General features: G+C 45.9%; 1 protein-coding gene across 5 annotated transcripts in view; it reads right to left on the minus strand.

Annotated features, from left to right (window-relative positions):
* Positions 1 to 13366: 13366 nt before the first annotated feature.
* The window catches only part of ZNF423 (zinc finger protein 423), a 234685-nt gene continuing 233298 nt past the window's right edge, over positions 13367 to 14753 (minus strand). For all 5 annotated transcript variants that reach the window (XM_056360983.1, XM_056360984.1, XM_056360987.1 and 2 more), the window contains one exon: positions 13367 to 14012. In XM_056360983.1, the coding sequence (XP_056216958.1) occupies positions 13983 to 14012 (30 nt within the window). In that variant the 3' untranslated portion in view covers positions 13367 to 13982. The remainder of the gene's footprint in view (positions 14013 to 14753) is intronic.

Raw genomic sequence — 14753 nt, forward strand, 5'->3', positions numbered from 1 at the left:
ATGCCTGCCTGTTTATGTTCCACTTAGCATAGACACGGGAGCTTCTTCTTTGCCCTCGTTTTACAAAATAGCAAGCCCTCCTGGTACAGACAGGAGTCGGGCACATTATTTTCAGCGAGTCCATTACCCACTTACCCTGCCCAATTCTATGAAGTAAAATCATGATCACCCAACTTAACATTAATTATTTATTTCGTGAAGTTGTCCATTTTAGAGCTGAATTAGTGAAATGCAATTGAACTGAGCCAAAGGCTCGGACTGGGCTGCCATTTTGACATTCTCATCAGGGAAATGATGCTGTAAACACCCATACTTGATTCACATGCATGGTCTCTTGGTTGCCTACAGTAATGCCCATCTGTTCGGATGGCATCATGCCCACTCAAGTTGCTCAAGGGAATACATGCTGGGCAGTGATTGGCTTAGGTAAGTATTTTTCAAACTGGGTCGGTGTCGACCTCCTTTTGGGAAGGCCCAAGAGGAAAAGGAAACAAAAAGAATTTTCATTTTTTATTTTAATGGATTGTTTTCATTTAACATTCAGCAAAAACAGCACCATCTATAAAACATTCAGTAGATGGTTTTGCTAATTCCTTGGTATCTGTGACCCCAGCATGGAAAAATAAATTCAACTATATTCTCATTTTTTTAAATAAATGAGTTTAACCTGTTACAAAGTCACAGTCCATCTAACATTAAGACCGTCTCATCTGCAGAAAAGAAACCTGTCTCAGCAGGCGTCGCTACATTCTGACAATTGAACTAATTTCTTTTGTTGATGAATATTGGTCAACACTCAAATCTCTGAATTCATAAGATTCTTACCAAAAGCCATAGCTTGAATTTTGTGGGCAGAGTGGTGAGCAACACTATTAGGAAACAGGAATTATTAGTCAGATCAAAGGAATACAAAAATGCAATTCCGAAATATAGAACAAACATGCACAAAGATACAATGATTGATGTGCAGTATCTTTAAATGATTAACCCCTTTTGTTCCTAAATTGGAATCATTTCCAAATACAGCCTTTTACTTTTCCAAAGCTGAAGAACTTTGGTTTCATGAAGTGCATTGTACGGTGAAGCCATTGTCTGTCACATCGCTTTATCAAACAAGAAGCAGGGGGGGAGACACGACATGTCACCCTTTTTCTTTCTGCAAATAAACTATGGGGATTTTTATTCAAGAGAAAGCTACAATTATTGGGAGGGGGTGTGTGGGGGTGGGGGTGTAAGGGAAGGGAAGGAAAAAAGGATGAAAATAATCCAGCTCCTTTTCATTTGGGAGACAAAAGCCTTCCAGTGTTGCGTCCATGCGCTCTGACTACTGTTTTGACACTGTGTCAAGATGCTCCCGCTCTGCTCCAGGTCTCAGATCACAGTTGGAGTGTCTTGATACAGTGTTGAATCAGTAGTGTCAGCAAGTCTCAGAGCAGAGTCAAAGAGCCTCAATGTAGCCTCAGAGCAGGTAGTCAGAGAGACCTTTCCCCTAAACTGAAGCAGGCAGAGGGTGCTTCATTTCTTTTATTTTTAATTGTTTGTTTTAACACATTTCGACCCAGCTGCACCAGGCTCATGCCTCTAATTACTAGTCTGTCTTGCACTAAGGTATCAGAGCTAGCTCTCTCCCAACCCTGAAGAGCTGTTAAAAAGCAGCATGGAATAATGTTAATATTTTCTTGAAAGAGCAAGCCTAGGCACAGAGCTGAGGACCTGTGCTTTCTCAGAGCAGCTGGTGCTGTAGCGAAGGTTTGTTAACAGGGCCAGACCTCACTTCAGCAGCACCCTGTTCTGCTGTGTGATAGCACTGCTGCGCTACCGTGGGGAAAAGTGCAGGGACCCTGCGCCCTGGGACCTTGCTTTAGCTGCTGATGCACTATCCTTTGCTGTTGGGAGACCCAGATGGAAACGTGATGTCCTCTGTCATAGCCGCTGCCTGTATCTGCAGTCCAAAGCCCTGGCTTCCCTGACACCGTCAGGAGCCTTCTCAGCAAGTTCACTGGGGGCACATTTTTTCTTACTCAAAGCAGAGCAGATTGACACAACTGCTCTCTTCAGCAAGACGGTGCCATGCGCAATCAGCACAACTAACCGGTGTGGCAGAACTGTGCTGTAGCAGCCTGCACAAGCTGCTGCACACCGACTGGGGTGAGGACAGTGACACATACGGACAGCGCGCTGTCCTAAGAAACGGGGATGGCAGTCCTGACGCAGTGAAGGACACTGGCTCCATAAGGAGGCCGGGGGGGCTGCAAAGATTAGTGTAACACAAGGGGGGGGATAGGCTTTGAAAGTTTTTGTTAATGACTGTGGAAAAAACCCCAGGACACAGGTTTAATGGCTGAAAGTTTGTCCTTTTAAAATTTATTATTACTTCACTCAGACAAATGATGTTGGTTCTTCCTTATAAACTCTGCCTCACATCTTCAGATCATCACTAATGCAACAGCATGACTTGAAAAGCTAAACACCACACTAAGGCACCCCTCAGATGGTATCAAATGAAGGGATGTTCTAAATAAGTGTGGGCTGAGACCAAATTAAGCATGTTATAAGCATAGGTAGAAAAGGGGATTGGCACGAGGAAAACTGTAACACCAGTAAAGGCCAAGGGGCAGGATATGGTGTTAGCTTCTAGCACTGTTTTGCGGAAAAAATAATTATAAAATAAAAACCTTTTAAAGAGTGAATATGCAAACTGTTCCAGGCCTTCCTCCTAGAAAGACAGCAAAGGTGCATGGATCCCACGATTTCAAGAATTTCTGCCAGAACAGCCACGTCTGGGAGGACCAAGCCACATCTAAGGCAACAGTCTCTAAAGCACTGAATGGCAAGCACTGTACCAGGCAGGCATCACGTTTTGGGATGAGATGGATGTCAGTCCCTAAGAAGGCATTTGAGAAGGAATGAAAAAAGATTAGGGTTTAGAAAGAAAATAACTAGACTTAACAGGCTGGATTAGAAAATGTAAATAGGTCAAAGACAATTTTGCTGTAGCTTTACATCTGAATATGTAATCCAGTCAATTTTGTATGCTAACACCAGGGGGGCACACAGATCAATGTATATAATTTAGGTTAAATGACCACTGCAGAGTGAGACACATGCATCCTTCTCACAGTTGAGCCAAATTTATCCCTGATATAAATGCAGCGATTTCACTGGACTTTTAGCAGGGATACACATTTGCTCATTTATGTGGTCAATACCTTCTCAGTAACTTGACATTTGTGCAGATGCAACACGTACCCACAGACACACAAAGGTTTTCTAAATTTCTTGTTAATTTCTTCTGCCTTGTGATTATTGCGCTGTTATTTACATTAAATATTATTAAAGTACAGTTAAAAATAGTTATACAACAAAGCAAAAAATGCTCAAGATCATAGGTAATAAGAAAATTTTAAAGCCATGTGTTTCAAATTCTGTTTTAGAAAGCTGTGTGACAACATGGCAGTACAGACTTCAAGTCAGCAGGAAATGCAGCAAAATTCGGAGTGGGAACAGGGACTTACATTCCCAAAGAAAACTGAGGCTCAGCCAGTGTTTGCTACATACTTTGAGATCCTTGCAGTAAAATATTATTTAAGGCGCAAAGTATTTCTATTTAGAACAAACAAAACTCACATTGTGGTGACTTTCTTGCAGGCAATTTCACAGCAACCAGAAGATCGGGGTTTTCTTCTCTGCCCAGGCTGGCCCTGCAGGGCCATCACACCCTCACCAGCTGCAGAGGAGCTCTCTGACCTGTCATGACCATTTGCTTTCACCCACTGCCAACAGCAGGTCTGCTCCAGTGCTCTCCCAGCTGTCTGTGGAGGTAAAAGAGAAATTAAAGATTGTATAATCTAGGCACAAATTAGGATCTTTACTGGTAGCAACCTCGTAGAAAGTCTCAGAAGAGAATGAATTATGTATTTGAACACTTAAGATTTCCTTCCTTTATTACAGCATGGGGTCTGAACTCTGCTTTCTTCCCTGCACTTTATTACATGGTTAGAAGTCCCGCAGTAGGAAACTTGCAGTTTGGATTTTGAAGCACCTATAGTGTCATACTTTTTATTTTAATATTTGTCACCAACAGTGCCGACAGATAAAAAGTGCTGGCTCCCCACAGCATGATATGCGGGATTCTCAATAGAGCTACACAATTGCTTTTGCTAAGTGCTTGCGGGGCTCACAGTGCCAAATCCCGCAAATTGCTGCATTCAGGCCACTTTGCAGTGCTGTACCAAGGCAAGTGGCATTAAAAAAGTTAGTTGCTTGCAGGAGGGACATACGCCTAAATGGCTGGTTTCTTTTCAAAGTCCTAAGCAGCTGTCTGAAGACATTTCTGCAATTCAATTCAACAATTGTAGCACTTAAGAGATAGTAAAAACTTTTTGTTTCACTTACAATTTATTCTGTGTTGCATACAGTTTCAGAAAAAAAATACCTTTTTCCAGCTCCGAAGTTGGCTGGCCAAGGAAGTCCCAGAAGCAATGTCACTGGTCACGGTGATATTCTATTTATGGATTACTACTTCCTGTTCTTCTCCTTTATTGTCTTTAATTTGTTTTTATCCTTAATTCATAGGAACATTGTTGTTCATATCCCAGCCTCAGATCAGTATTATGGTGTAAATTATTTCATGTGCACAGGAACGCTAAGTGTGTAATAGTTACACCTGAGGTATCAGGGGAGATTTTTGTATCTCCGGTCTTGCTCACGGGTCAATTAAAAAGCTGATTAAACCCAAAAAGTCTATGATGATAATTGTTGGAAATAGACTGGGATGATAATTGGTTTAATGACTGCTAAAGGAGTCATTGGGATGCATGTCTCTCAAGGAGCCTGAATGGCATTTTAAGAGCTAGATTCATCCTGGGTGTTGGTTGTTGACTTTAATGGTGTTACTCCAAAATCTGATTTGGATCAACTTACAAAATACTGCAGACAAGACAAATAATTTTTAAAGGATGTCTCTGCTGAGCTTTGGTGTCTCTCTTGAACTACCCTGTTCACTGTCAACTCCTCCGGTACAAATTCTGCCTGTACAGCTTGAAGTAGCTCTATAAGGTGGGAATTCACTAAAGGTTTTATGTTTTTACACATTTTTTTCTAACTTAGCAGGGAACAAATTCTATATAATAACTAGAAAATGTAGGCCGAGACCATCCTCTGCACAGGAAATTTCACTCAGAGGGTTGGACACCCAGTGAGGTCCTATTCACAGACAGCTCTTTGTATTTTTCTGCCTGGAACCAAAGAAGGGGATTCATGCCAAAACCCTGCAGGATATGGAAATCTAGCGGCTGTTCTGTGCTTCTGCATGTCTTTCAAAGTGGCTTCTGATTTGGGGAGCCCTACATTAATATCCATGGGCTTGGGGTTTGTAGTTGGGGTTTTTTTGGTCTTTGTTTTTTAATATGGACTTGAAATCTGCAGCTTCAATTCAAACAGGAATCAGAAACATTGAATACCTTTGAAAAACCCTTGACATTTCATTCCTCATACTGAGGACCCAGAACAGCAAAAATTTAGACCAAAATGATTTCTCCAGGCTAGTCAGTATTAGAGAATAGTGCAGAAGTCAGAAAACCCATGTTGCTGGTGCTCAGTCCACATGCACTGCCTGGGCTTGGAAAGGCTATAAGGTTATAAATCTTTCAACGAAAACAATTCCTGTTTCATGCCATCAACATTGCCTAAAGACATCTGTGTAGGGCATCTCTAGAGGAGGTTCCCATTACTAGACCTATGCAGAAGAAAAATGAGAAACGTGCATCCGTTTTGAAAGGCATTAATGAGTCTCTCTTGGATACAAAATAGTTGTTCAACACCCTTATGGGCAAAGTAATGTACAACTGAGCTGGGGAGCTCTGGCTGAATAGGATGCACTGATAGGTCTCAAAAAAGGAGCAACACACTGCTCTGCAAACAAAGAGTCAGTTTTTCAGGCCCAATTTGCAGTTACAGTGCTTACGTGTGTCCTCATTGCTTTAAATATACATTTTCCAGCACCTACTTCTTCACTGTTTGTTCCAGTGGGGTTTCACTTTCCATGGGGATATTCTGGATTCCCCACTGGTTCTTCTCTCATTTTGTGTTTCTAGCCTCAATAACATTTTCGACCAAAAAAAAAAACCCACACCACCAAACTTTTTTCAGCATCTTAAATGAACTGTAGACGTATTGATTGTGTTTTCCTCTCCCCTCCCTCCAGATTTCTCTCTCACACACAAATATATTTCAGGGTTTGGGGGCTGGTTTGTTGGTTTTTATTTTTCCCCTCTCCCTGAGCTTGGTGCATCATTGAGCTAATGATGCACAGTCAAGTTACCCAGTATCATTAGATTACTTGAGGCTCTGATCCTAGTGTGCCTTACATATGTGAACGTTTAACTCCTTGAAGTCAAGGGAAGTGGTTGTGTACACATTTGCCGTGCAACATGAACCAAGATGCACTTTTCTGGCAGTTCCCAGAAAGCAAAGAGTGTTGGTGTATTCTTTGATGTAATGTATCAATAAGTGCAATTATTCTGCAAAATGAACAATCAAGGGCAGGGGTGACTCTGGACTTAATCTGCATTTTATGCTCTATCAGGGTGATAAACCCCTCAGTAAGAGAAGGGGAGTTAGCATTCCTGTTTGCTAGTACAAACATGTCTTATCTTCCAGCAAAGGTTGTCTCCCCTCCCAACTGCGGTGCCAGGTATCTTAGCTTCCTCTTTTATTACATCCTTTCATCAAATAATCAATTTTCAGCCTTAAAAAAAATTTCAAAAGTGCAGAACTGCATTCCTCGTGTGCTGTTGCCCACTGTCAGACAACCCTTCTCAAACCACACCAAAACCAGAGGATTCTTCTGCATCAGACTCACTCTTACCACACAGTCACTGCACAAGCACAATTTAAACACCATTGCTCTTGGCACTGTCACAGACATTATAAAGCCAGTTAGGGAGAGAGAGAGGCAAAACTAAACTCATGCACTGCATCCACTGACCCTCCCACAGTCAGGTGTTGCCCACCTTCTCCTTTCAGGCTATCCAGCTTTTCTTCCACTGTCTGTACACCAGACCTCATTAGGCTTCCAGTTGAGGCCTCGTCTTCCAGGTTTGAGTGTTTAAGCACTGAGGATATACACTGTAATACAACATTTTGCATATTAGTAATTGTGCAACTCTTGATGAAGTCTAAAGGCACAAGAGCCCTCACCAACAGAAACTTTTCTGGGTCCTGCTTTGGGTGAAACTCTGTCGTTCCCCATTAACAACCAAAATTTTCTGCTACATGAGGCTAATGGATGCTCTTGACCAATTTCTTTAAGATCATTACAAAAGCATTAGCTAAGCTGATTTGCATACTTATTTAACCCTCCCTCTATGGCAGGCTGACACCGAGATACTTTGTGAAGAAACCCCAAAATGCACAGTAGCAGCTGTATCTTTTGCAAATGGCACGTGTATTTTATAGCTTTCATGCACAGAAGCCAATTTCTTGAGGAACAGTGCCTATAAATTGCAACTAGAAGAAGAAGATGCACTTATTTATTGCACTGCTTTCAACCAGGAAAAAAAGATGTCCTTTCTCTCTCCCTCCCCTTTAAATTAAAGGCTGGGTGCAGCAGAGCCCAGCACCTCGGGGACACGGCTCTGGCACAGGCAGCTTGGAGGGCTCGTTTGCTCGCTCGTTTATTGTGAAGAAAGGATCACGCTGGGGGCCAGGTGCCTCTTCCAGTCATGTAAAATTGAAGACATAGATAAATATATATTTTTTTTTAAGTTCAAAGCAAGGTTTTAGTTGGTGCGAAAAGATTTTGGTGCTGAAGATTTTTTCAAAATGCGATGCCTCTTTTCCTCACACAGGGAGCACTCCTGCAATGTTCCAGCCCTCTAGTCCCCGCTTCCCGAGGATACCAGCCGTGCCGTACAGGGCTGTAAACACCAACATGCATTTGGGAATGTCAGGAGAAGCAAAATCCAGAAAACCTAGTCTGTACGTTCTCCCAGAATTCAGTAAATACTCCGCACTGCCTCTCCAACCTGCCGGAGCAGCTTGGCACCGCTGTGTATATAAACATGGACGAATAGTAAAAACCAGGCATGGGCAAAATTGTGGCCGTACTTCCACGGCCAGTCTTTACCTGGGGGCTCGGACGCCCCCCAGAGCCCTCAGAGCCGGGCCTGAAGCGCGGCCTTCCCCGCACGGCAGCTCGGGGCGCTGGAGGCCCCTCCCGGGCCGCCCCCCCAGGGCCCCCGGGGCGCCCCGCAGCCGGGCGCTCCCCGCCAACGCGGGGCCCGAGCCCTGGCCCCCCCGGCAGCTCCCGGGCACCCGGCCCCGCTGGCCGGCCTGGCCGCCCCCGCCCTGCCCGCCGGCGGGGGGCTGCGGGGGGCGCGGGCCGGGGCCGCCTGCCGCGGGGGCGCAGATGGCCGGGGATGGCAGCGGGCCGGGGACAGCCGCGCCGCGGGCCGGGCAGCGCGCCCAGGCAGCCGCAGGCCTGGCAGGGCCGAGGGGGCGCGGGGCTGAGGGGGCGCCGGGCCCCGTGCGGTGCTGCCCCGGCCTCGGGCGGGCCCGCGCCCCCATCCCCGGGACCGGGGGTGCGCCCCTCGCTGCGTGCCTCGGGGCTAGGACAGGCGCACGGTCGGGTGCAGCTCGGTACCGGGGCAGCGAAGGCCGCACCTCGTCGGTGACGCAGTAATTAGCTGGGCTTTCTCTTGGGGTGCTCGATGTGTCTCCTTGGGACACCGCCTGCCCCCCGAGCCTGGGGGGGAGCAGGCCGGAAGGCAAACCCCGGCTGCCCGGTGCAGGAGGAGGAATCTCAAACTGCAGGGCTGATGGCGATCTTGTGAAGAGAGGTAAAACTATGAACGGTTTCCTAAGAGGCAAAAATGGGGAGAAAAGGAAAAAGACGAAGCGACGAAGAGCAAGCCACGTGTCCGTCGGCCCCAAGGCTTGGGCCGGTGGAGCTTCGGTGGCCATGCGCCCCTCGAGCTCACACACGCTCGCCATGGCAGCTCGCAGGGCGGTCGTACCCTGGCCAGCCGCTGCCAGCGGGGCACTGTGTCCAGACGGCCGCCGCACACAGCTGGGGCTGGTCAGCTCTCTGAGGTGGCAGAGAGGCGATGGCAGCAGCCTCACTGCTCCAGGGTGTGGGCCAAAACCCAGAGACCGCTTACACCAGAGCAAAGGCCTTCCCTGCCCATACCAAGGACCGATTTACACGTCAGAAGCCAGACAAAACGCCAAACCCCAATCTACTCTTACACGTTGGCAGGAGAAAGTGAGCTGTGTGCACTGCAGACACGGGATGTGCAGGTTCACTGCAATGGAAATGGCTGCCGGGGGGTGGATTGTCCATTAACTCCTCTGGAGGGCAGGAAGGTTGTGGAGGGACGACCCCCTCAGCCCCCTTCCCCTTCTCGATTTCCCCCTTTCACATTCCCTCCCAGCTGCTGCTCGGTGGGGTGATCCTCCCCAGCCCACTCAGATGCTCCAGCACAAAATGATCAGTCATTCTCTCCCTCAAATGGCCCCCGAACTTCCCTTCTCCCCCTTTCTTCTGGAGGCAATGGGCCAAGCACTTGCTTTTTCCAAAACTGTAAGGCACCTGACAGAAGCTGGTGACCCCTTGCTGAAGGTGATAGATCAGACAAGTATCTACAGAAGCATGGAGTAAAACAAATGGGTAGAGCTGACTATGCAGATACTACATCATCTGTCAGGACTGGCTGCTACTTCTTGACTAGGTACCTCAGTGCTTTTTGGATGTGGGGGTGTGTAGTGAAGCTAAATGCAACGATCATTCAGTGCATAAGGGCTAACAGACTGGACTGCTAGAAATACAAGTCCTTTGTTAAGCCATTGTTGATACAAATTTATATTTCATTATTTGCCTAAACTTGAAGGCATTAAATTGTCTACACATAACTTCTTTACACATTTAAAACTCTTTTCATAGTTTCCAACACTGTACTGGCCTTAATGCCACTCAGATGGTAAGGTGACTTTTTGCTTAAAGCCAATCCTCCAGCCAGAATTTCGGCAATTCTGGTTTGCACTTACCTGTGAGTCATCCGTGTCACCCACACCCTGAGCAGCCCGTGTGAGCCCACGTCTGCAACACCACTGCGCAGGAGCTGCGAGTTCCAGACAGGCAGGGAAACACTACAGAAAGGCTTTCCGTCCCACTTTCAGTGTGTTGTAGCTGATGAAATACAGGTGCCTTTGGAGCCAACATTGCTGACTGTTTTCCAAATGCCTTCTGTAGCACTTCTTGGCCGCTAAGAAAAAGGGGGTGAAACCTCAGACATGTACCAGAAGCTGTGATATTATCTTTCTCCACCTGCAGTTAGGCTCTGTTTTCCCTAGGAGCTTTTAACGGATACAGGAACTATATACTACACTGCGAAGCACTCCCTGGTGTGATTGCAGCTCTGCCAGCAAAGCTGTGTTTTGTACCAGTGCAGGGCTGCTCTGCCCCGCTCCCAAGGGGGACGGGCGGCACAGAACAAACAGTTGCAGGAGAACCACGGGACAAAGGCCCCAGGTCTCGGCGCAGAGCTCTGCCACCCGGCGCCCTGGCTGGTGCAGCCCTGTCCGGGGAGACTCAGGCCCTGGAAAAAAGGGTCAGACGGCAGCGCTGCACGCTGGCACAGGCCAAGGAGCAACGCTGGGAGCTGCAGGTGTCCAGCGCATCGCAGCTGCAGCTGCATGGCAGGAGCACAAGAGCGGATGGCTCGCTCTCTGCTTCCTTGCAGTAGCTTTCACCCCCACCCCCACCCTGGACTTCTTTGGCCCCTAAGACAGCAGGTTATCAAGGCAGCACCATCCCTTGCCACAATGATTACTCATATGCGCCCGGTTATATCAAAAATACCACAAAGCAGCACAGCATATTCATGGCCAGTGTCCCTGTGCTTCTGTACATATTGTCTTATGAAAGAAAATTTTAAAAAGCAGCATTTCTACATTAGCGTTCAAATATTACCCAAGTACTGTAGGATACTGAAGCACCTACAGAAGAGGACCACAGCTCAATTTTTTCCCAGCCCTGGGGGCACAGTCCAGCCCTTCTTTCCAGCCTGACTTGTGCTGCTCAGGAGGGAAGCTTATATACCAGAAGGGATGAAGAAGATGGGGCAGAACCACAGCCCTCACTCCCGTGCTCTGAGGTCCCCAGCCTTTTAAAGGCAGGGTGGAAAACCGAACCGTTCCTTACTGGCATCCCTGCCCGTGCTCTGGTCACAGTTCAAGGCAGATGCAACACACAACTTAGGCACCAGCCTGCCCGGCCCTGCCCGGCTGCACGTGGACCCCTGGCACCCTGGCTCCATGCCCGCGTTTCCGGTACAGGTGGGGAAAATTATGCAGCTCAGAATTGGATCCCCCAGATGGGAAGTTCCCCATCTCAGCACAGCGAATATACACCTAGTCTTAACTAGTCAGCTGGGAGATGCTGCAACAAAGGCATGTGCTTCAATACGGCACTACTAAAGCAGCTCTCAGAGTTGCATGGAAACATCAGTTCACTCTTGGGATTCCCAACACAGAACCTTTTCCTGAAGGTAGAAACCTGCATCTTCCTTTTCATTTCTGAAGGCCTGCCCGGAAGTGATCATGCATCATTCCAGACCCAGCGTTGGTCAAAGCAACTCCCTTTGCAGTATCTTCATTGTGAGAAGCTGCTGCCTTGCTTTTAGCACAGAGGAGATGGCACAAGAGCTGTTGCCAAAGTAGCTGCTGCATGTTCCCAGGTAGCTTTTCTTGCAAGGGCATGTCTGTGAGCCTGTACTGCAAGACGCTTCTCCACTTCCCATCTTAAAATGTTGTCTGTGAGTTAGCAGTATCATACATTATGAATGAGAATAATGAATTGGTGATTTCATTAGCTAATTTTTCAGCCCATAAACATCTGTGCCATGGCTTATAAAGAAACAATCAGACAGAAAGCTTACACTTTCTGGAAATGGATCATTTTAGTACAATGATTTTGTTGCATAAGCAGTGACTTAAGAATTAACTGGATGAAAACAGAACTGTCCTCTGGAATCAAGAAAAGTCAGTTTTGTTACATTAGGGTTCATAAATTTATCAGAAATGAAAATTTTGAGCCTAAACTCTTTCAGACTGTCCATGGAATGCTATTTCAGCAGAGTAACTAGCAGAATAAAAAACATATCTAGCATTTGCCCCAGATGGGATGCTAGTACTATCTTTTTTCTTTTTCCCCCAGACAGGTGAAACTTTTCTCGAGCTAGAACTTGCACCTGCTCTGGTGCTTCCTGCTTTAGGGATGACCCTACTGTGGTTATGCCCGCTTATGCCTTCCCTTACATGCAGTATGTCCCACTGTCTTAAAGGAGCTATGTGTGTGCAGCACAACAGCAGCAGCAGTCAAAATGTTGAAAATACCGTCTGCAGCGTGTCAACAAGCTGTGCCCTTGCAGTTGTTAATAAACTCGCTATATGAACTAATTTGGGCATTGACTGCACATCCTTGAAAACATTTTTCCTACAAAATACCACTTACATGCTCGAAGCTCAGACACGGTACAATGACAACCAGTTGGGCTCTGGTTCAGTGCAGCGACGTTTGAAAGGCTCTAAAAGTGCATGTTCCTATGCCGTAGCCTTGCAAAGCCTTGTACATCGTGGGAATGGGTAACCACATCATTTCAGCTGTCACAACTGCTAAAGATCTTTCATGATGATGATGATTCATTCACGTAGGGGATGCCATGAGAACTGCATCTCACTAACTTTCCAAAGGGGTCCATGGTCATTAAAATGACTCTTTCTCTGAATGGAGATATACCTTACCTCATTACCATAGGAGATGTTTAAAAAGAAGAAAAAACCAAGCCTGCTAATTAGGTCTGTTAGGCTGCACGAGAGCAGTTTCAAGTGTCAGTAGTACAGCAGTTACATAGGACTACAGTACCTGGGGACCTAGAGGTCCACATGCTTGAAATACAGCCTCCAAGTCTCCAAGGCCTGATCCAATATTTGCGCATTTGTATACAATCCAGAAAGCTATTTTTTTGAAACACGCACAGAGATAGGGTCAAGGCAGCTACAGACCAGGTCCCCTCCGTTCTTGTTGACTTGAGTAAAAGTAAGAGTAAGAGTATTACAAGCTAGCAACGCCTTTTCGTGCTCAGATTTATAGTAGATGTTCTTACCTCACCTCAACCTACCGTGGGAGCCCAGGGGGTGCATCCAGAAGCAAACACACGGCCAGATGCAGGAATGTAGCTTTCGCTTTCTCCCAATTTTCCTTCTTCCTGGGGCACAGAACACTCGCTGCCATCGGGTGAGCGGTCACTTTGTGATTTACACACAGCAGCGGTGAGGCAGCATGCACTGACAGACAGACAACCTCTGATGCTAAGCTCATGTATTCCCTTTATTGAACTGTACTAGTTATTGCAATCAGATTAAGTCACATTTATAAAGCAGACCATCCAGTTGCACTGAAACCGATTATATTCATTACATAGTTTTAATCACTGTCCGGTGAACTGGCAAATCCAATCAAAGCATTAGTCTTTAATTAAAAAATTAAAAAGAAATATTCAGACAATAGCCAAGCAATCACATCACAATGCACAGTTACCTAAAATTGCAATTAAAAAGCAGTTAACAAAAAAGAAAAAAATCACACCTAATCTTTAACTATCAATATAATACAAGAAGCAACAAAGGGCAACAGCATCAAAGCAGATTTATCTAACACTATAAATTCAGTCAGAAGCAGAAGCTCTAAAGTACACTAGCTGAAGCAGGACAATAAAAAATACTGAGCATGGAATACTTTTAATCTCTTCCATTAATATTCATTTCCAGCTGCTTATAATAGCAGCGCCTCATGGCCAAATCATTAGAGTTTTACATCTGGGTTGCAAATGACACTTTGATTGGATGTAATGTTCAAATGGTCCTCCCCACTGTGCCACCGTCAAGTCTTCTGCAGAGAGGTGTCCTGTAGTGCCAGTGGCTCACTGTGCGTGCTGGCTCAATGTGTGGTTCTGGAAAGACGAAAAAAGGAGACATGCATGAGGGGCAGAATAATAGAAAGCATGCCCATACCCTCCCACTCAGTACCATTTATGCAGAGCGCGACATAAAAGCTTCTCAATTATTACAAAACAAAATGCAATAAAGAAAAAGTACTCCTAAGTAACAGCTGCCAATATGACACATTTGCTTTGTTCTGACAGATCTGTTAATGCTGGCATGAACTTAGAAAAAAAATGCTACAAGCCAAGTACAGCCATGAGGGTTTCTTCCCCTCCCCCCCCCCCCCTCCCCCCTTTCAATACATACAAAGAAAGTGTTAACACTTCATGGGCAAAAACTGCCTTTCGGAATTCCCTTAACTGTAACAATTAAAAAAAAATATATCTGAATTGCAGGGAGAACCCTTGCCATATTTTACTCTTTTATTCTCACTAGTACCGGGTGCAAGTACTGGCAGCAAGAGACACCAGATTGTGACACGCACTTCTCAGTCCAAGAAATACTTCGGCAATAACAGCTGAACCGCCAGTTCAGGCACCAGGGTAATATACCCAGCAGAAAAAAAGGCTGGACATGTAACCCAGGAGTTAAATCTCTTTAAAGAATAGACTTTGCACTGCACATTTCTTTCAGCAATTTAGGATCTTTTTTGCTCCCTTTTTTCCTTTTGGTAGATTTGTAATAGCCTCATGCCATCACAGTATCTCACATCAGAGTATGCTGACCTGTCTTGCCATTTTGTGCAGGAG

This window comes from Falco biarmicus, chromosome 15, assembly GCF_023638135.1.
Source record: "Falco biarmicus isolate bFalBia1 chromosome 15, bFalBia1.pri, whole genome shotgun sequence".
Lineage (NCBI taxonomy): Eukaryota > Metazoa > Chordata > Aves > Falconiformes > Falconidae > Falco > Falco biarmicus.